Source organism: Drosophila serrata, unplaced genomic scaffold, assembly GCF_035046125.1.
Source record: "Drosophila serrata isolate PLE 108 unplaced genomic scaffold, ASM3504612v1 contig_272, whole genome shotgun sequence".
Lineage (NCBI taxonomy): Eukaryota > Metazoa > Arthropoda > Insecta > Diptera > Drosophilidae > Drosophila > Drosophila serrata.
The window spans coordinates 7,355,727-7,382,341 of record NW_028257170.1 but is presented as its reverse complement, the minus strand read 5'-3'; the positions used below and the strand labels follow the sequence as shown (position 1 = coordinate 7,382,341).

The following is a 26,615-nucleotide window of genomic DNA, read 5'->3' as shown; positions in this document are numbered from 1 at the left end:
AGTCTTCGCACATCTGCATCTGCATTGCAGACAAAACCGGTCTTCAATCTGGGTTTTATTCAAGTTTCTGGAAGTATTTCCAGCTGTAGGATTCGATTCAAGTTTATTACGATTTATTAAAAAATAAAAGATTTTTGTTTCTTTCAAAAATACTAAGAAACTAATATTTCAGAATAATCCCCTTTTATAATAAACCTATATTTTCAAATGAAATTAAATTATAAACTGGAAAAAACAGCGCAAATATGGTAATGTAGTTTGATTTCTTATGCATTAATTTAAACCTAATACTCAAATGCATGGGCATAAATAAAAAAATTAATGTATATTAATGTATTAATATAATATATTAGTAGCTTTGGAATTATAAGGATTAAGAAAATTACATATATTTTACGCAATTTCCGCCTAAAAGATGCCCCATTATTTAGACTATCTTGACTTTTTAATTGCATACTTTTAGGGTGTAGTAAATATTGGAGATTAATTCCTCCAACTGCTGCCTTCTCTGCGCCTGGTGTTTGAATAGGAGCAGTTGAGCATTTTAAATAAAACTATAAAACCCTGAAAAGCCATTTGAATTAAAACATTTTTTTAATTTAGTTTTGCACATATTTATTTAAATATTTAGTACATATTAAAAAATTTAGTTGTCCTTTTTTTGAATTTTGTTTCTCATTTGGTTTTTATTTTTATGCTCGTAACTCTGGTAGCGATCATAAGTATTTACTGTTTTTATGCTATGTGTCTATGTCTAAAAAACGGCTTCCATTCATATATATTTTTTCAGCTAGAGATTTTTTTAAAGAATTAAATCCCTATTTCTCAGCTCCCAGGGGAGCGAAAAGCTTTTAGTGGTTGTCATGTTGCTGTTGTTGGTTTCTTCTTCATATCTATATTGTTATTTAAGTAAAAATTGTTTGTTTCTTTACTACTGCTGCGGCTGACTGTCAATATATATGTATATGTTAATGCTTGCATTTTTATGTTGTATGTATGTTATGTATGTTTATTCAATGACGCTTAATCACAGATCAATTTTTTAAAATTTCATTTGACTTAGAAGTTAAGAAAACAAAACATACACACATCCCGTACGCGGACTAAATAATTACTGTCTCTGGTTAATTTTTGTAGGCTTTCTTTTGGCTTGGACAACAACTCAGGTGTGTGGACACATATGGGAGGATTGGACATCGGAGGCTAGATGATGATGCGATTAGCAGATAAATTATACATCAGTTGGTTTAGCGCCTAAATCTAGAGATACACACACTGCTTGCTTGCTTGCTTACTTGATTTTAAACGATACAATAATCAATACTCCACTCTGTCAAGTGTTTTGCTTTGTTTTTCCCTTCCTTTTTTTTAATCATTGCAGTCTCAAAAATTGTTTATGGGCTCTTTGCTATATGAAAACGTTAAACACAACGAGAAGAACTTAGAGGATTGGGCTGGCCGCTGGTCACGCGATCTGTCTGGCTTTTAAAGCCCCATTGGTGTGTGTGCGGTATAAAAAATAGTATTTCCTTTGGATGATCTCGGGGATCTGTCCGTCGACCAGCGGTGAATACTTGAGAGCAGAGGGTTACAGGGGGGGAGAGAGCACAGGATGAGCCGGATCCACATTTGACAATCACTTTTGGATGAGACTCTCGCAGCTGCTGCTGAGATTTGGCAACGACTTGAAACTGAGCCGCGATCGATCCATCTGGGCAGTGTCCGAGGGGCAGTGTCCCTGCCGGCTCCTGTTCACGCCCCTGTCAAAGGAGGAGGAGATGATGAGCGGCGGCGCCAGCGGCCGCTTCTGCTGGTTGCTGCTGGCATAGGCGGCAGGTGGCGATAGCGGCGATGTAGGCAAGTCAATATCCAGCACGGTATCTGCATCGCTGGGCTTCAGTTTTGGATCCGAGTAGCGACGAAGCTCCGCCTTCCTGGTCTGCATTGGGTGGCCATCCATGCAGTCGGCAGTGCAACAGCCCGAGTGCCCGATGCCCGAATGACGATAGTCGATCTTTGGCGGCGTACAGTAATCGTATGGCGGATGCACTGCCGTGTCCGGACCAACGCTGGTCTGGTCGCTTAGCACATCGCGGTTCTCCAGGAAAATGGACGAGTTGGAGTAGCGCTTAGTCTGGTGCGGCTTGTACACAAAACCACCGAGTCCATTGGCCACCGCATGCGACACTCCCGAGCTGATCGAGGGCGCTTTGTGCTCGCCACTGCCTGCAAGACGGAATGATGTGGGTTAGTATTCATCTTTAGTAGAAGTAATGTTGCTTACCACTAAAGCTGCTTAGCTGGAGGGCATGCTCGCGGCCCGTGTCCGTGGATATGCCGCTGGCACTGAGATCTTGCCGGGAACCGGCACAGAGATCCGTGGCTGAGCCGCGACTAGAACCCTCCGAATGCTCCAGCACATTGTGAATGGAGTCGTGGAAGGGCGTCATGCTGCCCGAACCCTGCGGACAGGGTCGGAATGAGGAGATCTGTGAGACGACGTCGTCGAGCGCCCAGTCGCGGTCATAGTTGTGCTGCGACTGTGAACACTCAATGTTAGCGGCCACCGCCACCTGGCCCAGTTGCTGCTGTCCGTCCTGTTGCATCTGCATTTGCATATGGTGCCGCTGATGGTTATGTCCTCCGTCTTCCGTCTGTGTGCAGGCGCTGCTGCTGCTGTGCGGCACCTCTAGTTCCGCGGCCAGCTGGAGCATGTGATGTGGCGAGGAGTTGAGCAGTCGCTGCTGTTGCATTTGTTGCTGATGCAGGCCTAGTCCTCCGCCAACGCCGTTCTCCAGAGTCGCCCCACAATTACCATCGTGGGCAGCCGCACCGCTGGCATTAATCTCTACTGCTCCGCCACTGGTTGAACCCGCATGAGCCAGCGGCTCACTAAAGTGATGGTGATGGGCGGCCACCGGCGAAGGCGGAGCCAATGGATGGATCTTCTCTGGGGCGTTTTGAATTAGAAGGATTCTGTGGGAAAAAGCAGAAAGTTTGTTGTAAATTTTGTTTAAGCAAATAAATAATACAATAAATAAATCATATAAGTCATATAACTCAATCTAATCAGTAAATCTGCCTTATAAGTGCGGTTTACCTAAGCATTTAAAATATCTACTGTATTAAACAATTTGAATAATTTAACTCAACCATAACCTAACCTACTAATGAACTATTAAAATAATTAAACCCATGACAACATCAACTTGTATTTATAAATGACACAATGTTTATTCAAATGACTAACAAGTAAATGTAGGAAAAATCAATTAATTATTATAAACTCTTCTGATAAATTCAACATCTTATGACTTACTTGTCACATAATAAACCCGTATCAAATGTGTCATTAATTATTTAAATTTTCTTTTTTCTATAATCGCAAAGTGCTTTGAGACAAGATTGATTTACAACTTTGGCGAATGACAGTATAAATTAAATGTTTAGAAGGCTAATCTAAATAAACAGTGGATTAAATAAATAAGGCAAGCTTAATGGGTTATGGGATTGCAATTAAGCCTTCAGAGGCTTCAGTCTTATAGGGTCTCTAAAGTAATGTATAAACAAGGTAATAGAGTTCAAAACGAATCCCACTTTTAGCTTACAGCTTGTGAGCAATTAAATGTAAAAACCTTAACAAACGAAACTTTTGAAACAATGGGCTTTAATTCGATAGATAATTTCAGATAATAAAATACTGATCTATGATTGTGTGTCTTCCCGTTGAGTAGAAATGGGATTTTTCTTTATTTTTTTTACAGATAATACACTACCTCCGTATGTATGGGATAGTTCTGACTCTAACAATAGGTTATTATTGTGATTTGAATTGATATTGATTAAGAGAGATGCTTATACCATATACAAGGTGTTAAATGCCTAGTAAACCTTCTATTTTCTTTCAAGTTATATAGTTTTTTAGTTGATGATTAAACCTTAATTTACAATCAAACTCTAGCATACATCTACTTATATTTTGCCTTATAACTATTCACAAACTATCCTTAATCACTATCTAATAATATATAGTATATCCCCTCACCTATTGCGTGCCTTCCAGCGATGGCAGAGATGCAAATAGGCCTTGCACTGGATGTACATAAAGACAATGCCGCCGGTGAGACCCACGGTGACAACCGCCAGCTTCGTCCAAAAGGGCCAGTCTAGAAAATGGCAAGAGAACAGGTTGGTTTGGTAATTAGAATCCGTTAAGAGCGAACACCGAACAGAGTACAATAATGACAGCAACAGTCCCCCAGTTCAGGAAGGTCAGGTAATTACACAATTACGGATATTTCGCTGTGCAGTTAGTCGACCTGGCCGAACCGTAGGACCGGGTCTCGCACCTATTAGGCCACGTTGGACATCATCGGCGGCCCGCTCGATGAGCACACACAGCGACCAGATGACGCACAAAGCGGCGGCACAGTGGAACAGTACGGAGCAGCACAATCGCCGTCTCTCAATGCCGGAGATGTCAAGGCTGCGCCACTGCAATTCCAACAACGCAATCCATTCAATCGATTCCAATTCCGATTCCGCAGAAGCCGCACAATGTAAAGAAGACAAGATACAATAAATTAGATTGCTTTCGCCAAATGGGGAACCCAGAGCGACTTACCTCGTTGAAGGGTTTGATCTTGGTGTGCATGATGAAGGGGAACTTGCAGAGCTCGCAGGAGTTGGTCTCGGAGGCGGTGAGCCATTGCTGCAGGCATGCCTGGTGCACATACTTCAGGCTTCCGGAGCAGTAGCAGGGCGTCAGGAGTGGATTCTGCGGATCGCTCTCACAGTGGCAGATGCGGCAAATGTCGCCGCTGTTCTGCGAGGCTTGGCTGCTGCCGGAACCGAATCTGGAAGAGATTAGAATTAGAGATTAGATTTTAATTTGATTAGTAACTATTTTAGGTTCAATTGATTAAAGTTAAAGTTCAAGTTAAGTTAATATCAGTTTGAATTCCCCTCGGATTGTTTATAAAATTAACTAGGTTCACCCATAAGTCTGTTTCTAATTACCAAGGGGCAACAAATAATAAAGATAGCTATTTTTCCTGGAAAACGTCATTGGAAATGTAGGTCATTGGGTTTTTCGCCCCTTTCAGACAACTTTAAGTGAAATATGAGACATTTTAAAGCGATTTATTTTCAGCATTTGAGTATAAATGCAAATCTTTCATATTTTTCTATAATATAATTCATTTTGTTGTTATGAATCGCTTTCAAAGTGAAATTAGAATTATTATTTGCAAACACAAAGCATGTTTATGCTTTCCCTTATCGAAAAAGTTGTAAAGCCATGGGAAAATATATCGAAATATATAATTTTCTAAGCTTGTTCTAAGACAATCAATAACTGGAGAGATCAGATCTAACAAGCGTACTCAATGAATATTTATTAGATTTCGCGTCGTATGAGCAATGCAATCATTTAAAGTATGCCCGGTGTAATTAAAACTTCAATTAAAATATATAATCAAATTAAGCAAGTGATTAAATGTGTGTTAATAGTGTAATTAAATGGGAATTGCATAGATTAGCTTACGACACTTTTCAGTATTTGTATTCGTCATATCTTATGATGATGTTTATTTCTCATTTATTATGGAGCATAATAATAAATTTAAATTAATGATGAAGCCCTGGCATAAAATTGATAAGAAGTCGATGACCCTTGTCCGGATGGTACGAATGGGAAATGTCAAGCGTGAATGGGTGGGATCTGTGAATGATTCACACAACAATGGTTGTTATCATCATTCTCACAGAATCATTCACCGTCACGTTCGCATATAGTATATAGTTTTTTTAATTATACTACATGTATTTGCATTTAAACGAATTGTTGACAGAGGCGATAGAACCCCCTAATAAATAATAATAAGAAGTAATAAAGATCAAATTGGGTATTCTATATTTTAATGCTACTGACAGTACGTCGAATTTCCTTAAGTATCATTATTTAAAAGAAACTTTAAAGAATATAAATCTAAAATAACGCGGACATGGCTATTGCATTTGATTTATAGGTTTGCAGCGGATGTTTCATCCATTTTGAGCATTCCCTGAACTTGTTTTCTATTCATTCCATATATTAAGATTTTGAAAACTTGACCTAAAACATTTAAATTTTGAATTAAACCGACACTTCCCTGGAAATGGAAATATAGGATCACTAATATGACATCAACGTGAAGTCTAATTAATGAGAAATGTTATATTCCAATGAAATATGAATTGTATTAGAAATCGTACGGCTTTGGATTGAAAAAATCTGCGATAGATAGATTAAGGGAAAACTGATTGTATTTGTATGCGATTTGGTTATTTTTCATATATATCCAAATATAAGCAAATGCATTTTTGTAATGAATTACTTGCGATGAGTGATTAGCCTGAAAGCCCGTTCGAGCACAAGGGAGCACTCACATTTGCACCCCTTCCCCAGAGAGGACTCGACTAGCACAGATGTGTGTACATATTAGATAGGTTCCGAGTGGATGTGCTTCCCTTATGGACTATAGCAATCTGGTGCTGGTTTATGGCCATAGCAATTAGCTCTGTTGGCCGCCCTATCATTATGGCCAGCAAAACGCCCACTCAGCACCTGCGAAGAGGAACTCGGGGACTAGGTGCGGGTACAGAGCAGTTCGCTCTAGAGGCTAGGGATCCGGTTTGGGGTACAGGGGGAGTCGACGAGTGCTATATCTAATCTAACTAACGGCCAGAGCAACTTTTACTTTCTACTACACAGAGGGAAAAGATAGATGTTTTCTAATAAACTTAAAATACACTTAAAAGAAATTGTTAAAGATGTTAAAAGAGCAAACAACAGTTGACTATAACTGCTCTGTTCAAAGCTATGTAAAAGTTCTTTCCCATATTTACTTTTCAGTGTAACTTTTCCACATATATCAAGTACAACCGCTGCTACGTGTGTCTGTATCCTTTTTCAGAGTTCAGGCGGCCAGTGCGTGATTGAGGCGAAGGACAGGACAGGACAGGCAAGGGAAAGGCTCTGCCAGCGCATATTGGTCATGGACATGGGAAGTGGAGCTGGACACGACGATGTCCTTTAGTGCTCATACCCCTGCCAGAAGTTTGTCCTTGGATCGATGGAACGTAGCAGAGTAAGCGGTTCCTAAAGTACCGCCCAACCAAACCGCAACTACCACCCATGTTTGTCGCTCCACAGAATGGAATAGTTATCCTTTCGGGCTACCTCCTTCTTAAGTTGGAGGTTAAGGACATGCGTAAGTCGCAAGTTTTACGACTTCATCAGACGAATCGACTTGAGGAGGCTTTTGGGGCTCCAGACAGTCGCAATGACAAGACAAGACACACCAAAAAAAACCCCTCTTTGGAGCCACTCAACTGAAGCAGCCTCATGACTTGGCATCTATTGGTCTTTTTTTGGGGGAAAAGGTAAAGGGAACGAAACGGGGTGGCGATTCAAATTGTCTGTTCGACATTGAAACAGAAAAAATTTCAACTCAATTAGAACGGAAATGTCGATTCAAATCCGTAAACACATACTAATGGTACACATGTACGTATGTACATTTGTAAATTCCTGTCGATCATACGAAACCAGAAATATACTAATCGACAAAAATCAATACAACAAAAAAATAATATTAAAAGAGCACTTCTCGGAAAGATTTCTCACATTATTGACCGCCGGTTTTTATATTGTTTTTATTTGGTTTGCTTGCGTTTCTTTTTTTTTGCCTCTCACAATTTGATTAAGCGATATCAAAGGGTACACATACACCTGCAAAGTGCTATCGCATTACCAGGTAAAAAACAACAGCGAAAGAGAGACACAGGTGCTTTAAGAAAAAAAATATATATATAAACTTTTTGCTCACGGGCTTAGGGTTTCAATTGCACCTGCAATTGATCTTTTTCCGTGCAAAATATTTAATGCCCTTGACAAAATGTTTAGGTTGAATGTGTATTCGTAAATATTTAAAATTTATTTAATATATAATTATATTTTTAGAAAAAAAATACTGTTTGAAATGTGGCAAATCCTTATCTCAGTAACTTGAAATCCATTCACTTGGTTCATTGAAAAATCCCTAATCAAAACAGACCTTAATCTTTCAAAAGAAAAGAGTTTATAACGAGGCAGTTTAACGCTATAATGTGTGGAAAAAATAAACAAGATACAGTTTGAGATTTAAACTATATTTAAACATTTAAATATGTTAATTCATTGTTTTATTAAATGCATTAAATAAGCCGTTGTCAAGATACATGCCAAAAATATAGTAATTAGGCGACAGCTTGTATAACAAAGGGTATTTTCGTGACTTTTCCTAATTATAAGGTAAAAATAAATTATTTTTAAAGATCGTGTCATATCTTGTTTTGCTAGCTCTAGCAAAATATAATTTAAATATATATTATATTATTTTTGTAATCGAATTAAAATCCACAGATATAATATTCCTTAACTCCTTAATTATCAACAATGCAATTTTTTGCTGTGTTTGAACTTAATCAAGCTGTTGCTTTCTCAAATAAGTTAATAAATGTAAAACAAAGATTATTACACATTGTAAAAGCTAAAGTTATTATACAACTCGTGTTCCTTTTTAAGGGCTAATTAATATTGAAATAAGTTGGGATTCGCTACTGATGATGATTCAGAACTATGATTTTTTTTTTGACCCGTAAAGCTTTTTGACATTCTATTTATTTAAGGGGTCGGTCGCTGAATCCGATCTAAAAAGTTTTATTTCAGGGGTTTCCATGTTTTTCTTTTTTATTTATCGAGAGTCAAAAGACTCGCCATGCTTACGTTTTTAATTACAACGAAATTAGCGCATTTTATAAAATTCCACACCAGGGCACGCCCTCCTCCAGTGGACCACCAGATAAAACCAGTGTAATCTTCACATGGCGCAAAAGCAGGATGGGATCGAGTCCACTTCAAACTGTATTTTGCTTTGTTTTCCACTGCTCCACTGCTTTGTTTCAAGAGCTTTGATATTTTGCGCGTTATTTTTTGTGTGCCGCGTAAACTTATTTTTAAGTCCCAACTGGTTTAAGTTCGAGGCAAGGGCGGCGGCTGCGGGCCAAGTCAGGGCAATTAATGCAAAAGTTATACCCATGCGGGGCGACGCCAAAATAAAACAATTTACATATTTCGTCTTTGTATTTAGTTATAAATCGAGCAACTCCCACTGCGGGCTGTAATGGTTGGCGGAAAAGCCGGTTCTTATCAGTAATTGAGTTCGTTCCATTTTACATTTTCATCATACTTGGTAAATATTTGATCGTAATTGCCCAGGCCAGGTCTCTCGTCTCTCGCATAAACACCAACAATTGCCAATGTTTATTCAACAGCGACGACACCTGAGACAATAACAACAACAACAACACCAACAAGTGAAACCACAACACCATGATAATATATATACCTTTACACACCCCAACGACAGATTAGATTTGCAATTGTCTGGTGATAAGCCACAACCCCGACGACATTCGAGAGGGTGTTGCTCCGTTTTCCTATTAATAAATTAAAAACTCACTCGGGGAGCAGGAATATTTATGAACTGAACTAAAGATATCATAGATAACTTGGATATATTTCATGGGAAATAATTCTTTTTATAAACAGATGATATATATAAATATAGTAAAATAAACAAACGTAGGGTTCTTCTGAGATATTCAAAGTTATTGGAAAGGTGTCAGAAAATTAAGTTGTATTCAAAATCAATAGAGTGAATTTATCGTTTAAGTTGGTTTTGGAGAAGTAGAATTTATTGTAAATTTTGATATATTGATATTCATAGATTTAAACTCAACTTTCCAAGCATAAAATCTTAACTTAAAACAATAGAACATTAATGATAAGCTAACCAGGAGCTAACTATATTTAGCATTAACCCTTAACATCTGTTAAATTAATAATTAACACATGTTATTTCAAATTATTCACCCCAACCTTTTTCAATACTGAAACTCAAAACATAAAGGCTTTGTTTAATCTACAGTCCAGAGGTTATAATTAATTAATTAATGTTTTTTGTTTATTTAACGATCACACACACACACACCACACATTATCTGTAAATTTCGTGGGAATCAAGTACAAACAAGAAAGGAAGCTAACTTCGGCACGCCGAAGTTTATATACCCTTGCAGATAAAACTTCTATGAATAGGAATCCATACAATATAAATTATATATATTTGTGTTAAAAAACAATGAAGTAATACCTGCTTTCATTTCATTCACCTATACATATTATATTTGCAGTTTTACATTCACAGATTTTCATTTTTCCTCTACATCAAACGATCGTTTGTATGGCACCTATATGATATAGTCGTCCGATTTTTACGGAATTTGCCACAAAATTTAAGACTTATATAAAATGGCTATACCTCAAATTTGATGAAAATCAGCTGAAAACTAAAAAAGTTATAAATTTAATTGTATTAATTTCTCGATCGTTCCTATGGGAGCTATATGATATAGTAGTCCGATTTTCATAAAATTTTACACAAAATTTTAGAATAATATGAAATGGCTATATTTCAAATTTGATTAAATTCTGTTGAAAACTAAAAATGTTATCGCCACCGCGATTGTCAGTCTTCCGACAACAGCCACCGCCATTCTCATTCCTCTCAAATTTCTCGATCGTTCCTATGGGAGCTATATGATATATTAGTCCGATTTTCATAAAATTTTACACAAAATTGTAGAATAATATGAAACGGCTATATCTCAAATTTGATGAAAATCTGTTGAAAACTGAAACTGTTATACTTATAAATTGAATTAATTTCTCGATCGTTCCTATGGGAGCTATATGATATAGTCGTCCGATTTTCATAAAATTTTACACAAAATTGTAGAATAATATGAAATGGCTATATCTCAAATTTGATCAAATTCTGTTGAAAACTAAAAATTTTATAATTTTTTTTGTAAAACTTTTCCGATCATTCCTATGACAGCTATATGATATAGTCGTCCGATCCGGCCCGTTCCGACATATATACGAGTGAGAGTATATAGAAGACTAACTGCAAAGTTTCATTCAGATAGCTTCAAAACTGAGAGACTAGTTTGCGTAGAAACGGACAGACGGACAGACGGACAGACGGACAGACGGACAGACGGACAGACGGACATGGCTAGATCGACTCGGCTGTTGATCCTGATCAAGAATATATATACTTTATATAGTCGGAGGTGCCTCCTTCACTGCGTTGCAAACTTCTGACTGAAATTATAATACCCTGCAAGGGTATAAAAATCAAAGCCATTGCCCCGCCACACGAGCATTTTAATTCTATGTTTTTATTATAGAATCTCGGGTCAATTAGTTCATTTGTCGACAGATTGCTTTGGCGCCTCGTGTCAAGTACCATTTTCACCTCTTCCCAGCATCGGTAATCCGCCGATTGATTTGCATTTCAATCGAACCGCTTGGAGCAGGTATGGTAAGTGTGTGCGGATTAATCTTAAACAATGTTATTACGCTAGCTGTCCGGTTGTCCAATGATTGTCATTGACCGGCGCTAACTATAGATTAGAGTGATAAAGATTCCTATTGCATACAATTTGCAATTTAAACCAACCCAAGCCCAGTTACCTGGGAAAAGTGATATCATCTTTGGGCCAGAAAGATGAATCATTTTCTGCTTAAATGTGGCTCACTTTGGATTTCATTTAGGGGGTTTGTCTTGTCTGCTTTTCAATTTATTTAATTTCACCGCAGAGTGTTACGATCAGCCTGGTATATTGACAGCTGGAACTTGGTGAACACATTTCAAATTTAGCATTTGTAATTGCATGTCAGGGAAATAAACTCAATTATTTCGATTCCCCCAAAGAGCGGACAATCAAAATCAAACATTTAAATCATGTCCGTTTCCTGGCTATAAATAAACAATGGACAATGCCAAGAAGAAATGTCACCCGTGGCCGCAAAGTCCCCTGTCGTCTACCCACGATTTCACTTGCGTGCTTGCACTTATTTTTTCCTTTTTATTTTATTTTCTTTGCAATGTTGTACTTGAATGTTTTATACGCAGAATAATTTACAGTGAGCGGTCGAAAGAAAGCGAATACTCTGGCTTAAAGTTTCATAAGGTTTAAATAAGTTGAACTGGCACGAAAAGGCCAGCAGAATTTGAAACTCTATCGCCAGGTGCCCGTTTTTGGCAGAATGTAAGTTTTGTTTTTGTGCTTCTGAAAGCATGGTTTTTCCCAAGTATGTCTTGTTAAAACGTGTATTTAATTAGCATTATAATTACGATCCCTTCCATTGATTTGTTCCCCATATCCACCTGGCTCCTTCACTACTTTTTTCGACCCGTGTCAAGGGCACGCAACGGGGAGAGGGGGAAAAGGAGAGTGCCAAACTCACCTGACATTTGCATAGTGCTGGCCGGAGTTCCAGTCCACATGCTCAATATCCGACGAGGTTTTGGCGTTGTCGCAAGGCATTATGTTTGACTTTTAGATCCCGGGGTATTGCATAGTCGGTATTCCTGCTCTCCTGGTCCAACCCCAAAAAAGAGGGGACTCGCACAACCCCCCGCAGCCTCGACGCCTTTGTCTTTGTCTTTTACGCTGCTGCTGGTGCTCCTCTTTGTTATGATTCTGCTGCGCTGGGGTTATTTTTATTGCTATTTGTTTATACTCAACGTCGAAACGGAACCTGTCGTCGCACTGGCAGGCTACTTCGATTTTTTGCACAATCCCAAAACCGTATCTATTGCACTTTTGTTTTCTTTATTTCACTTTCTTGCCCGTTTTCTCGCTTGCGCCGCCCGTGTCTTTGTTTGTGTTGGTTGGTCTATTATTATATATTTTTGTCTTATTTAATTATATTTATTATTTTTTTCTTGCGCGAAGAAACGAACTGGCCACTGTTTTTTTGTTTTTGTTTTATTTTTTGTCGAAAATATCAAAATAATATCGAGAAGTTCAGATTTTTTTTAGCGATTTTTTGATGTTTTGTTTTGGTCACTCTGAAATCAAAAGCTGTTAACATTTTACATTTCACACGTCTTCAACGTAATTTTACACGTTGACAGATACATGGGGTAGTTCTAATGTACGATGTTAAAATCATAATCTGATTTTTTTGCTTTTTTTTCCAAGTTACAATCATTGCGGAAAAGTGTACCACCAGTGTACCAGTGTACCAAGCTAGATCCAGCATTGCATGTATAAAAGCTTATAGGCTTACAAATAGCTTCTTTTAACATTCATTTTACATTTTCTTGCAATTATTGCCAGTGTTAAGTGTTTATCCTTTTTTTTATATCTGGCACGAATTTAAAATAATAATGAAAATAATTTTAGGTCAAGACTTTAATTTTCTTAAGTTTTTTGCAATATTTTTAACTTTTATTTAGTAGATTTTCACATTAAATAATAATAAATATCCCCGTGTTTACATTGTATAAGTTAACATTTTCTTTTTTACAAATTGTGCTGGATTTGGTGCGAATCTGTTTAATGATAACTTTTTAAAAATTGTAAATTTTGAGGTGTTAACTTTATCTTGTTTTATTAATTTAAATTTGTTTTAATTTTAGCCTATTTAAGTTTAGTTTTGCTCAGAATCTAGCTCGGACAAACACAGCACGGAAACGGGGTGTGTTTAACACAGGAAAACATACATATAAAAAACGTAACGAAAGAGGAAGAGAAATGGTTTAATATTTTATAATGAAATATTCAGTCTACATTATTGCGTTAACTTTAATATCCACAGAGCTCTTTAAAAATATGTTATTCCCGCCATAAATTGTGCCCAACTGGGCGCACTGGACTGGACAGTCCGGCAATGCTGGTGGCTCGAGACCGAGAAGTCTGGCAACGGCGGTAGCTCGAAATTCAAAAATCTGGCAGCATCACCTTTGTTTGCAAGACTTCAATATCTACATATTGATACTTTATTATTAAATTATTATTATTAAATAAAAACTAGAGCCTGATCATCAACCTTAATGCAGATTAAAATATATTATAGCATATACATAATATTGTCTATAACGGTAAATCAAAATTTTAAACGATTAATCCATGAAAGTATCTGCAAAAATAAATGAATCCGTCAAATCTATTTTTTGGAATCCATACGGTTTATCCGCAGAAACCGCATTTAGAAGATATTATTAAAACAAGATACTTTTTTAACTCATATTCACGTATTCAAAAGTCTTTTGATATCCGGTCTTGGTGAACTTTTCTTTTATTATAATTATGATTATTATTATTATATTCCGTTTAATCCATTATCGAAAGTGACTACAAAAAAGCGGATCCATTTTTATAATTGCCGAAATTTTTTTTATAACAAATGGTCTCATTTTGGGCTCGGGTTCGGGTTCGGGTTCGGGAAGCGGGTCTTAGACACGAGTGCTGTTGTTTATAACCATATATAGAGGCAAAAACACAAAACTAACTAAACTCAGCAGGATCGGTTGGCGGGCGTGGCCCGTCAGCCTACAAAGTGTAAATTGATTTGACATTGGAGCCCTGCTTGACCATCGTGTCCTTGTGCAGCTGATACTGCAGTGAGTTCTGCCGTCCCAGACGTAGGGCATCGCGCAGCTTGTGGCCAATCTCCAAGGCGGCCTCCTCGTTGTTTCCGTTGGCAGTCCAGATGGCTGAATAAACAAAATTCACATTAATCAAATTGCAACGGCAGCAATTGAGCGCGAGTGTTTACTTACAAATCTTGTTGCTCTTGGCGCGAATATTGACAACAGCTCCGCAAATCTGATCCGAGTGATCGAAGGCCTCGCCAATTAGGCAAAGCAGCTGCAAGACAATAGTCAGATGGATTTCAGTCAAGTCGAATTTTCATTAGAAAAGAAAGATATGCAACATATACAAATTGAGTCATAGGAATGCGGCTATTAATATACAAACAATTTTGAAATCATTAGAGTAATAACTCCTACAGATACATCCGAAACTATGCGATTGATTACACAACTCTACTCTACTCACCACATCTAGCCAGAGGTTATCCAAATCGCTCTTGGAGCTCTTGTTAAGGGTGATCACCCAGCGACCACCCTGCTTGTTGGCAGCATCCTCCCACATGGGACTGTAAGCCAAGAGAATCATTTAGATTACATACAAAAACCAATCCAAGATGGACACCCACCGAATTCCCTTCTTGAAGAGCGAGTAGTCACTGCCTAATTTGATCTCTGATGGTGGCTTGATGTGGTTGTATAGACTCCAAAAGTCCTCGACGGTGTCAAAGCTGGTGATTTCGTTTTGCATGTCCTCCCATGACTTGGTCCGATCGTTCTCAAGATACCACAGGGTCCATGTGTTCTGAAGCGGGTGTTTGAACAGATGCTCGGTGCGCACAACCTCATCGCCGCCAGCGGTGGTAGCAGCTGGGGCAGAGCCATCGGTTGCAGCCGTGGCCGTGGCCTTGGCCTGTTCCTGGTCCTTCTCCTTGGCGGGAGCAGCAGCGGGTGCCTGAGCAGTTGGCGGTGTGGGGTCTGGGCGACCGGGGGCCACCGTGTTGGCCGTCTGCTCGCTGCTGGCGGCAGTCGTCTGTGTGAAAAGGGATAGATAGAAGGAACATATTAAAATGGGCGAATCTCGGCGGAGAACAGCGATCGAGTGTTTACTTTGAACATAGACTTGGGATTGGCAAAGTTCTTCATTCTGTGAAAGTCGCTCTGCATGTTGGAGGCCGTGTTTGTAGGATGCGATTTGATGGTTTTTCCGGAGAGATCTTGCTCGATCGTCGCTGATTCACTTGACGCGCTCTCGGGTTCTCTCTGTGTGTGAGTGTGTGTGTGAGAGAGTTGGGTTGAGTTGAGTTGAGTGGGTGAGCGTGTGTGTGTGTGCGTGTGTGCGATACGAGAGCGAAGCTTTTGATTTCGGTTCGTGTGTGCGAGTATGCGGATTACTTCTTGATTTCTCACTGCAGTCTCCTTTTCACTTTGAGTATTATTAACCAAAAAATAGTAAAAACGTTAAACTGGTTGTGGGTGAGTGTTAAACTATTACTTTAGACGGATATGACTAGATTAAATACATTTATAGGTTTAAAGCAACTGTTTCTGACCAACTCCGAATCGAAAGTAGCAATGAATTACAGCACACACAGACACACACACGCGCACGTATTTGACATAAAAACACAGATTGCCTGTTGAGAGAATTGAGGTTTTATTGAATTAAAGAATTTTCACTTTTGCTTCCAACTGGAACAAAGAATTGTGGCTGAAATTCGCGACCCGACAACTGGGTGGGTGTGCGAGTTCAAGGCAGTGGTGAACTGAAAAGTACAAAACGTACATACAAGAAGAAAAAAGGAGTGCAGAGAGCAGGTGAGCAAAGGAAAACTAACGGTTCACTTGGGTCTATGCAAGTCGCTGCGGCCAAAAATATAAATCTTAACTGTAGTTCGTCGCGACTGCTTATTGCAGTAATTTACTCTTTCTTTTTGTCTCTCTGCTTCGCCTATTTATGCTGTATATAAATCCGCACACACCAGCACGCGGGCGTATAAAACACACATGCACTCACACACTCGCGTGCGACTTCATAAAAAAAATTATTCCAGCAACAACGAGAGAGCAGCGGTGAAAAACGTGTGGGTATGCAAATGCGAGAGCGGTTGGCCGCGAAAGAGAGATATAGTAGTAGAGACAGAGAGAGAGAACAATGACGTAGACAACGGCGTGCAAATAACAAGTAACAATTAGCGGTGAATATGGTTAATTGTGCGCGAAATTACAAATCTTCGATTGCGGGTGCTGAGCAATGAGAGATGATGCCACGCCACTGTACTGCTGCTGCTTCTGAATCGACGACCTCCCCCTCTTGTGCAACAACCCTGTTCTGTTTTGCCTCTGCTGCCACGGCTCAACCTCGGCCGACGGAATTGAGAGACCGAATCGGAAACCATGCGGCGTAGCCTTTTTTCCTCACCTTTTCCGTCTCCGACACTACCATGGTTGTCGCGATGTCGCGCTGTGTGGGCTAAGGACTTGGTTACGCACTGGCACTACGCAAGAGGGCCACAATTAATTTAGAGTTATTAAATCTTTGAATAATTTTTTAGTTTTTTGACGAACACACTGAGTGTGACCGAAGCCAAGACGATAGTGTGTACCAAAATAAGCCGAAACTGGTGGTGGTAGTTTGTGAAGAGGTATCGCATGTATCGGTGATGCAGCCCTGATCGGGTGATGCAGCCCTGATCGGGCTAGAGTTGCCGTTCACTGGCTGACAGCTACGAAACTTCGTTGGGCGTTAAATTTAAATTTTGTCGTATTAAGAGAGGAGAAATATGTTTTTTTTAAAGTATTTTCAAGTAATTTACTTATTATAAATGGTATTAAGACAAACTTACAGTTGATATTCAATATACATATGAAATAGCATCATTTTGGTTAAATAATTCATTAATATCTATGAGGTGAATCAGTAACCAGAAACCAAGACGCTCAAAGTGCTTTTTGTTTAGTGATATTTTATTCATTTGAAAATAATGAGGAAGTGGCTTTTGGCAATTATGAAGCGTTTTGGAAGTAAGTAGCACCTTCAATCTCATTGTTCGCACTTGATCCGTGTTTACGTGGGAACTCTTTGAATAATTTATTTAAAAAACTCGAGGAAGTCAAACCTAGCAAAATTGAAATCTTAGAACGTTTATCAAAAATAAACATTCATGCAAATTTAATTGACATTTCATCTGTTTCCCACAGCAGCAGCACGACGTATCGTTCGGCATCAAAAACAAGAAAACAACGTCAGCGTATTCATTTATCATACGAAATTATTTTATATAATAAAGGCAATATATTATAAATAATTATCAACAGCCGAAAATTTAAGACGGAGAGGCCCAGAAAACCAGCTTTTTGCTGGAAATTAGGTCTTCGTTTTTATTTAGACATTGGCATCATCCATCGGAATTCGATAACAAAATAACGACATTTAAGAATGAATCAATGAGTTTTCCATATAATAATACGATTCTACTCGTAGTTTGTTTATTCATTTATATAGCGGATTCCCAAAATTGCCAGAATAACAAAAAAATAACTCTGAATGTATCTGAATGGGACGTCAGGAGGTTAGGCCATGTTGTTGTCACATAAATGCGAGTCCAACCTGTTGGTGAATCATAAATTAACCCAGAACCTTAGTTGTTACCAAAGTTGTTGTTTTTAGTTATTTGAAACCAACTTAATTCTATGGCTTAGAACATCGAAAGTCTCGGACTCGGCTCGCCTTTGTCTGCCAGCTTGAAACAAATAATAATAATAATGTGTTTAAAAATAGATAAAAGACCCCAAAAAACAGTGGGAAACACTCGGCAACCGTAGATGCTGATGAGGATGATGATACCTACTTGGGAGCAGGATGATGATGTGGCGCTTTGGCTACGCTTGACTTTCAAAATAGACGACGACGACGACTACGACTGCAACTGTAGAATCGGAATTCGAATCGATGATTGAAGAAGAACGTGAAGCGTGTTTATTATTTAAATAGTTAAGTCATTTTGTGTAATCGAACAACTGCGCAGTTTTGCCCTTTGTAAGCAGCGCCTAATAAGCGCCTTTCAAGAGTTTGCACGATATCGAAACCCGAGACCCGAAACCCTTCTCCAAGCCGGAGGTCCATTGAGCTCTAATTACACTTGAGCTTCGAGGCTTTTTGAACTGACATTTAAAACCCGGCATCTAATTATGCAGCCATCTCCAAGCGGACTTCAAGTGCTTGGCAGCGCATGTCTAAACACAAAAAACTTCCGCCGATCGGACAGGAAACCCGGGGAGTCATAGTCAAAGCCCCACCAATCTATAAAGCAGTAAAACTTTGCATTAATTAAAAGTAAAAAGTGATTGAGAAGCTTAAAAAAGGCTTAATTGTAAATAAATCATATAGCAAGCTGTTAAGTGAAAAATATGGTTTTCATAAGAATCATGCGACTAGGAAATACCTTTTTATGGGATTATAGCTGATAAAAGAAAGGTTTTGGAAATAGTTCTAATCATGTAATCGATTATAAATCGATTTTAAATCGATGTTTTTCTATAATATGCAGATTACTAGTTACCCAACTAGATAGAAACCACCTTTGCCATCAAGATAAGCTAAATCCAAACCAGATTTTAGGCATACCCGAAATACCTCTAAAGAAACCACATGAATCTCGAGTGGCATACAAAAAAGTATCTATAAGCTACTCGAACACTCGACAGGCAATGTGAGCTCGAAATGCCACTTGAAGCTAGCTCGAAAAGGGTTCTGAAAAGAAGCAACAATTTATGATGGGTAAGACCCACAGAGCTATTAGATAACTAATTGAGCATTGCGGCAAACATACAACTAATGATGTCTCCGCATATATTCTCCCCTGTATCGCAGAGAAGTGCGAATTTGAGCGACGCGTCGATAATGAACTTTATATTGCCGCCACTGGCTGTACGATTCTGAAGCTGAGTAAGAAACCGGACAGGTGAATCCGAGCACGAAGCGCACATCTTCATTCAGTTCGTAGTTCGCTGAGAGATGTTTATGCAAAAACGTAAAAAAGCCGAGCCAAGAGTTAGTATATAAGCCAGGGAGTCTGAGATATTCATTTATTAGTAGCGCGCCAACGGAACAGAAGAGTAAAAACTTTGTGATACATCTGGATATACAAATATAAACCACAATGAAGTGCTTCATATTGGCTGCCACCTTGTTGCTGGTAAAATCAGAGACTACTTTGCATAATTAAGCTCAAATTTACGATCACTGAAGATCACTGTGAATAGAGATCTTATTCAATTAAAATCCGGGTTGTGACTCCATAAAATGTCAACTGTGATGCTGATTAGTGCAAATATACAAAAGTTATACAATGTGAACAAATATTAAGCAAACCTCAGCTGGGCATTACATGCGAGATGCGAGACTTAATCAATAACTAAAAATGACATCATCTCTCTTATTTTGCGTGTGTGATCATTAGAATTGTGTGCCATATTTTTGAGGCTTGTCTTACCTTTTGGGATTGTTAATAATTTGGCTAATCCATTTCACGCTTCGCTTCCATTTACAGGCCACCCTAGCCAGCGGCGAGAACATCTTCAAGATCAACATCACACCCGAGGAGGCCCAGCAGTTCCTCAATAGCGCCCAGTTGCGTGGCATTGGTGACATCGAGTATGCCCCGAAAACTGGTGAGAATCCGCTGCCCGAGGCCCGGAATGAGAAGGGAGAGTTTGTGTACATGGGCCGTGTGATTGAGCATCCGGAGGATTATGTGGAGGAGCATTACGACGCCCACCAGTACCATGGTCAGGATGGACTCGGTCAGTTCGCCTATGGCTACAGGGACTGGAATCAGGGCAAGAACGAGAAACGTGACGAGACCGGCAAGGTAACCGGATCGTACAAGTATGTGCAGCCACATGGCCGTGACTTTGTGGCCAACTATTATGCCGATAAGACCGGTTTCCATGTGGAGGACAACCGTCCCGCTCATCTGAAGCTGCCAGCCACCAAGACGCCGGCCGTGCTCAAGGCCGAGGAGGAGCACTTCAAGCTGTGGGGCGAGCTGGCCGCCGCTGCCGGTCACAATCCGGATCCCTATGCCGCCGAATACCAGACTGCCGAGGGTCGCTACCAGCCCACCGAGCAGGAGCAGCAGCCCTATGTCCACGAGGAGCCTCCGTATGTTCCCGGACCCGAGGAGACCGGTGAGCCCAAGGGCTTCTTCTATGCCTTCGATTACAATGTGCCGCTGTTGCGCAACAAGGAGGAGCGCGCCGAACTGGAGCGTCTGCGTGCCGTCAACAACCATGACGAATGAGGGGACTCAGGGATCCCTACAGATCCTGGTGATCTATTGTATAGGTTGTTCTGTAGAAAGTAGCACACACAAACACACATCCCAGTAATCCACATATTTATTAAATCCTTATTCGCAAAATAAATAGATGATTTTAATCAAGTTCTATCAAGTGTGATGTTTTAATTATCCTGGAAATCGGTTGTATAGTATTATATTAATATATATATATAATATTATTAGGCTTATAAAAGGAGATCCTTTAAGATCCTTCTTTCTCACAATAAATCCTTGGATCTATATTCTTCTATTTATGAAGTTCTACAGCTTTGCAACTTCTACTTGAGTTTTCTTTTATTACTTACTGATCCTCACAGATCCTGCAGATTTATTTAGTTTTATAAGTATAAAACATTGAATTCTTAAATAAAACACCACTGTACACTTTTGTCAAATACGTTCTTTTTATTATTACATACATATACAATATAAAAATGTGAGTTCTTGTGTGTTGGGTTTCCTCCCTTGCTAGTGTTTGTTGTGTAGAATTCTTCTGGGCTGTTCTCCAAATCTCTAGATCTCTTTTTTTAATGTTTCATGCTGTTGATCTTACAAAACCTCATTCCACTGGCAAATTTTTAATTTATAGTTAAAGGTTAAGTGAATTTAGGTAAATATTCAACTTCCTTTCAACAGATGTTTGATTTCAAGTTAATATTAAACAAGTGTGGTTTATCTATTATAGCTCTTTAAAAACTTATATGACACCTTTATAAGAAAAGAATTTAACTCAAAAATACTAAACAAAAAGTATACAAAAAGTGTCAAAATGTAGTGTCATAACTTCTTAAAAAAAGATACTTCAAAATTTAGAATTTGTAGCAAAAATATATTTAAAAAAACAAACAATTTTACATTTTTGTGGTGAATAAATTGTTGTTTAGTCTAACTAATTTATACAAAAAATAAGACATCGTTGGCTAAAAGTGTAACTTGCCAATGAAATCAGGTCAGCCGTAAACCAAAGTCACTACCAAATCTCTTTATTCATTATTTGCAAAACATGTTTTTGTAATTAGTTTTAAAGAAATTCCCAGAGATTTTGAAAAACAGCCCACACTTTACTATTCGGCACGCATTTCATTATAATTTCCTTGCCTCGCCTTTTTCTTTTCAAGTAAAATTATTGCTTTTTTCTGCTCTTCGCTTAGAAGACTTGAATCTTAAACTAGCTTTTAATTTGTAATTATATAGTGTGATTCTGTTGATGTTTCATGATGTTTTTGTTGTGTTTTTGTTGGGTTGGTGGTGCTATAATTTAATACTAATTTTACACGAGCATTTCTCTCATTTACAACCAGTTAAAAACTAGCATATACTTTAGGGTTCTTCTCATACATCGCCCACGATCCGTGGATCCTTCAACGATTCGGGGACTCGTTCCAACTCACAAATAAGGAAATTTTGATTAATTCTCATACATCTTTACTTGTATGGCACCTAAACGAGAAAACTAATAATGAAACCGAAAACAAAAAATAACACAAAAACCAAAAAGGAAAAAGTGTTTTGGTGTTGCGTGTTTTTTTGGAGCCTAATTGGTGTTTTTGTTTTGTTTTGTTTTGCCTAGCAAACAAAATTATATTTTATACGATATTCTGTATACGTAGTGTATGTGTTTTGTGTAGTTTTGGTTTCTTCCAAAAAGTGTTTTCGATGTGGAAACAAAATTAGATTTTCGAATTGAATCACAATTGAAATTTCGTTCATTTATGGAAATTGCAATATATTTGCATATAGATGTTAATTCTATATATATTTTTTATATGGCAGCATTGTTCAGTCCGATATTGCAGTTGAAACTGTTTTTAGTATTATTTTTTTGTTTCTGTTTTTTTGTTTTCCCCATTTTAAGTTGGGTTCCCCAATTTTGTATTATTCGAATTCTTGTGGTTTACTCTCTCTACACTCTATCTATGTTTATGATTCGTGAATGGTTTCGTTTGAAGTTGAGGGTTCTCGGGTATTAGCACAAAACAATAAATACATTGTAAAGGGGGCTCAGGTTGAGGACATTCCATCAATAGTTTCAATTACAACACAGTAAACACGCACGGCAAATAAATATAAATACGGGGAAACACACTCATTGGGAAGGGGTACAAGTTAAAAGTTAAACTTTAAACACAAATAAAACATAATAATAGCGACATGGCGGATCTGTGTATACGAGTTCTCGTGTCGGCATCCTGGTATACTTTTAGGTACATAAGTTAGTTGTTGCTACACATTTTATAGAGCCGTCTCTAAAACCGCGCCCATTCTACAGCCCTCAACTTCAAAGCGTGGAGATCAATCGATCGAGGAGGAGGAGAAGGAGTAGGAGTAGGGATCTGCGAGGATTATTCGTAATACTTTTGTGTGGTCATGGATGTGAAATCAGGAATGGAGCTAGCTGCTAGCTCAAGATGTGTTGATGAGTGGTGAGTTCTGTGTGTGCTTGGGACGTTTGGCGCATGAGTTTCTTGATTACAACTTGATTATTGTTAAATATACTTGAATTCTGGCTCTTCTTGCTGCTAGGTTCTTGGGTCGCTCTCTCTCTCTCTCTTTTTTTAGGGTCTTGTTGTATATAAGGCAAACTCTGTGTATGCGAATCTCATACATTTGTATGTATGTATGTATATTGAACTATGTAAATACGTTAATCATTTTGTCAGTTATGTAAATGCCGGGGGAAGATCCTTGGGAGAAGCGCTGTCTATATGAGCTGGTGAGCATGGCACAACTGTCTCTGATCTCTGTTCTGTGGCTATCCAAAAAATGCGTGTGTGATTGAGTGAGTGTGTTGTGTTGTGTTCTGTATATTGTATATATAAATCTTGTATATGCTACACGACTCCCTCTCTAGCTCTCTCTCTATTCACGACTCTAAGCCCTAAGGGACGCTCGGCAGATCCTTGCACTGGCGAGTTCCTAGCTCTCCCACTTACCTACGAGATTTGTGTTCAGGATTCAGGGTCCCACTACTTTGCCGCCGCTGCCGCTGCTGTGGCATTGGACGCCGGCGACACTTTCAGCTTGATAAACATACTATTGTTATCGCCATTGCTGCCGCTGTTCAGGTCCAGCTTCTGCACCTCACACTCCAGATTATTGATGCAGTTCTTCTCGTACTGCGTGGTGGTGCCATTGTCCGAGGCGACGGCAGCCTTCTCCACCGGCGGCTGCTCGCTGGGCGCCACCTTCTTCTCCTTGCTGCTCTTCTTGAGGGCGTTCAGCAGGGTCTTCTCTTTGCTCTTGCCTTCCTTGTGACTGCTGTCCTTGTCCTTGTGCTTGTTGTTCTTGAAGCGCGGGAAGATGCAGCCATTGGGCAAGAAGCCCCCGAGCTTTTCCTTCTTGACGGGAGCAGCGGCAGCAGCTGGTGGTGGTGTTGGTGTAACAACTGGAGCAGGAGCAGGTGCTGGCACTGGAACTGGAGCTGAAGCTGGTGCCGGATTGGGTGTGACTGTTTGCGAGGGCGTACTGCCACCATTTGCGGTAACTGGAGCAGCCGCCTTTACTTCTGTTTCGGTCTCCACACTTGGTTGATTGTCCAGCACTGTAGTTGCTCCATTCAGCGAGTTGCCCGCATCCGTTTGATCCACACAAGCCTCCTCCAATAGTGCCGATTGTTGTTGTTCCTGCTGTTGCTGCTCTGCCTGCTCACTGGCCACTTTGTTGTCCAGCTGTTGGGCAAAAACTGCCAATGTGATGCCATTGCCATTACCGTTGCCATTGCCATTGCCGTGCTCTGCCAGCAGCGACTCTGGATGAGCCGGTGGCGAGCCGGCCTCGTTGTTCATCGCACTGGCACCAGCACTGGCCGCACGCGCTGCATCTGGTGATTTGGGAAACATTTGTTGCGTGGTGATGTTCTGGTAGTGCTGCTGCTGGCGTTGCTGCATCATTTGCTCCTCCCGTTCGCGATCTCGCTGCGCCTGCACTGCATTCCACACGTCCTTCAGTTCGCCCGAGATGTCGCGATCCTTAAGTATTACGGCGTTTCTAAGGGGGAAATGATTTTTGATTAGTTTTTTAGGTAATCTTCTTTATTGGGCTAGTTATTACCTGACTAATTTCACGCCTGGATTCATAGCCTCCACAAAGTCGCACATTAGCTCCACCATGGCACGTCGCTCTTCGGGGTCTTTGCTATGGCGTCCAGAGTCCTTGAGCACCTCTGGGTTTGCCATGACGGCAAAGACGATGGGAGGACTGCGTGGACTGCCAGGTGGTACCTAAAAGGATATGATTGTTGAGCTTATTATATTGCATTTTGGTAACTTTCAAAGATTGTAATATTTATTTCTTAATAAAAAACTTACACGCATGCCACCGTAAAGAGGAATGGGATCACTGGGCTCCTGCGGTATCACAATGCGTGTCCAGCTGAGGACATTGATGAAGAGCTCTTCGCCGGCTTCCGTTGTGGTGCGGATGCACATGTGCGGTTGCGGCGGATTCTTGAAGTGGCGATAGGCCCGCGAGTGCCGGTAGCTGTGCGGCGGCGGGGAGGAGTTCATCAGGCCAATTCCCAGACCCGGAATTCCGCCGTTGTTGCTATTACCCTCCAGCTGCATCTGGTTGTGATCCAAGGTGGTCATCTGCAGATGTGTCTCCATGTCGATGTTGTTGTTGAAGCTGTTGTTGGATGTCGCGGATGAATTTTCATCGATGGCAGTAGTGTTGTTGGTTTCCTCGCTGGGCGGCGGTTGCTGTTGTTGTGGCTGCTGCTCTTGGGCGGCAGCTTCCGCCTCAAGTTCCGCCGCAGACATGGCTCTTGGATTGTATATCTTGGCAGTCTTTAGTTTAATTAGTTTCAATAGAAATCCGTAGAATCCTTGTTTTCCTTTAGTTTTTTTTTTTTTTTTTATTTTGGTACAAAACACCAATTCGTCGTGCGGCGAATTCGCGGCCAGCCGTGTTTTTCGTCCTCTTTGTTCTACCACGCACTCACACCTGCACAGTAGCTCGCCCTCTCTCTCGCTCCCTCCTTCTTTCTCTATAGCTCGCTCTCTCCCTCGCTGCCTCCTTACAACATTATTATTGCGGGGCTCCTTGGGTCCTAACTTTTGACCTTTCGCGTAATTAATGAACGTGCCTGCATATTAGGGGCGCTGGCGAACGAACTATTCCCTCCGGTTGACACCAAATATCCTTCCGGAACAGAAACTTGAAGCGTAGAGTCTTTATCTGGCACGCACACCACTGCAAACACAAACACCCCTGCTTCACTGCGCACCCCGCACACGTACAAGTGGGAGTTGGTTGCCGTCGTCTGCTGGTGCGCCAAAGGCAGGCGAGCGGGAGATGAAAGGATGAGGTGAAAACACGTAAATGCGAAAGTTCACAGCCTTTTCGGTGGCACACTTACACATTTCTCAGCTTTTCATTTATAATAATCACTTTTCCATTGCACCGTGCACAAACACAAACACAACCGCTAACGCATACGCAGGCACGGGCGCAGTTACATATTTATGTACACACACAAGATGCGTTTTCCATTCCGTCTCTCCGCATTCACATATTTCCCGTGTTCCGAACGTAAGTTTGGCCGCGCGCTGCGCTGATTTTTATATTTAGCTTTTTAGCAGCTTTTCATGGCACAGCGGACGCACGGGAAAACAGCCGATTTTTCCGACGACGTCCCAACATAAACAAAAAACCAATGGAGCGGTGGTGCCAGATAGCGGGCGAATGAAACGCAAAGCGCTGCCAGATGTCCCAGGCGGCCAAAGTGTGGCAGCGC

At 40.0% G+C, this 26,615-nt stretch overlaps 4 protein-coding genes and 2 long non-coding RNA genes across 23 annotated transcripts; 2 read left to right on the top strand and 4 right to left on the bottom strand.

Moving 5' to 3' along the window:
• Nucleotides 1-589: 589 nt before the first annotated feature.
• LOC110190661 (uncharacterized) lies at nucleotides 590-13,025 on the bottom strand. Its single transcript, XM_020961262.2, has 6 exons — nucleotides 12,404-13,025; nucleotides 4,625-4,856; nucleotides 4,350-4,494; nucleotides 4,046-4,166; nucleotides 2,285-2,976; nucleotides 590-2,226 (listed from the first exon to the last, which is right to left on the bottom strand). Exons 1-6 carry the CDS (start codon nucleotides 12,481-12,483, stop codon nucleotides 1,637-1,639), a joined length of 1,860 nt encoding a protein of 619 aa, XP_020816921.2. The 5' UTR covers nucleotides 12,484-13,025; the 3' UTR covers nucleotides 590-1,636.
• LOC147643526 (uncharacterized) lies at nucleotides 4,047-4,627 on the top strand. The gene is made up of 2 exons (XR_015271831.1): nucleotides 4,047-4,188; nucleotides 4,255-4,627. It is a non-coding gene; the product is annotated as an uncharacterized LOC147643526 (long non-coding RNA).
• A 1,194-nt stretch (nucleotides 13,026-14,219) lies between the features above and the next one.
• Nucleotides 14,220-17,169, bottom strand: eIF4E1 (eukaryotic translation initiation factor 4E1). Of its 14 annotated transcripts, none has more exons than XM_086833322.1 (7): nucleotides 16,766-16,903; nucleotides 16,555-16,568; nucleotides 15,648-15,800; nucleotides 15,167-15,570; nucleotides 15,007-15,106; nucleotides 14,727-14,814; nucleotides 14,220-14,660 (listed from the first exon to the last, which is right to left on the bottom strand). In XM_086833322.1, the coding sequence occupies exons 3-7, from the start codon at nucleotides 15,702-15,704 to the stop codon at nucleotides 14,497-14,499; spliced, it is 813 nt and encodes a 270-aa protein (XP_086689448.1). In that variant the 5' UTR covers nucleotides 15,705-15,800; nucleotides 16,555-16,568; nucleotides 16,766-16,903; the 3' UTR covers nucleotides 14,220-14,496. The 14 variants fall into 14 exon arrangements, with proteins under 14 accessions (XP_086689448.1, XP_086689442.1, XP_086689445.1 ...); XM_086833316.1 differs by having other exon boundaries at nucleotides 16,376-16,568; nucleotides 16,766-16,871; XM_086833319.1 differs by having other exon boundaries at nucleotides 16,324-16,568; nucleotides 16,766-16,833.
• Nucleotides 16,069-20,983, top strand: Cpr67B (Cuticular protein 67B). 3 transcript variants are annotated; one of them, XM_086833325.1, is made up of 2 exons: nucleotides 16,069-16,355; nucleotides 20,090-20,983. In XM_086833325.1, exon 2 carries the CDS (start codon nucleotides 20,261-20,263, stop codon nucleotides 20,840-20,842), a length of 582 nt encoding a protein of 193 aa, XP_086689451.1. In that variant the 5' UTR covers nucleotides 16,069-16,355; nucleotides 20,090-20,260; the 3' UTR covers nucleotides 20,843-20,983. The 3 variants fall into 3 exon arrangements, with proteins under 3 accessions (XP_086689451.1, XP_086689450.1, XP_020817111.1); XM_086833324.1 differs by lacking the exon at nucleotides 16,069-16,355 and adding an exon at nucleotides 19,486-19,590; XM_020961452.2 differs by lacking the exon at nucleotides 16,069-16,355 and adding an exon at nucleotides 19,641-19,735.
• Nucleotides 17,990-18,789, bottom strand: LOC110190805 (uncharacterized). The gene is made up of 3 exons (XR_002320012.2): nucleotides 18,389-18,789; nucleotides 18,223-18,280; nucleotides 17,990-18,147 (listed from the first exon to the last, which is right to left on the bottom strand). It is a non-coding gene; the product is annotated as an uncharacterized LOC110190805 (long non-coding RNA).
• Nucleotides 20,984-21,263: 280 nt separating the features above from the next.
• Nucleotides 21,264-26,607, bottom strand: LOC110190799 (uncharacterized). 3 transcript variants are annotated; one of them, XM_020961443.2, is made up of 4 exons: nucleotides 26,238-26,577; nucleotides 25,189-26,141; nucleotides 24,932-25,101; nucleotides 21,264-24,868 (listed from the first exon to the last, which is right to left on the bottom strand). In XM_020961443.2, the coding sequence occupies exons 2-4, from the start codon at nucleotides 25,636-25,638 to the stop codon at nucleotides 23,848-23,850; spliced, it is 1,641 nt and encodes a 546-aa protein (XP_020817102.2). In that variant the 5' UTR covers nucleotides 25,639-26,141; nucleotides 26,238-26,577; the 3' UTR covers nucleotides 21,264-23,847. The 3 variants fall into 3 exon arrangements, with proteins under 3 accessions (XP_020817102.2, XP_020817103.2, XP_020817101.2); XM_020961444.2 differs by having other exon boundaries at nucleotides 25,189-26,144; nucleotides 26,238-26,570; XM_020961442.2 differs by having other exon boundaries at nucleotides 25,189-26,607.
• Nucleotides 26,608-26,615: the final 8 nt, after the last annotated feature.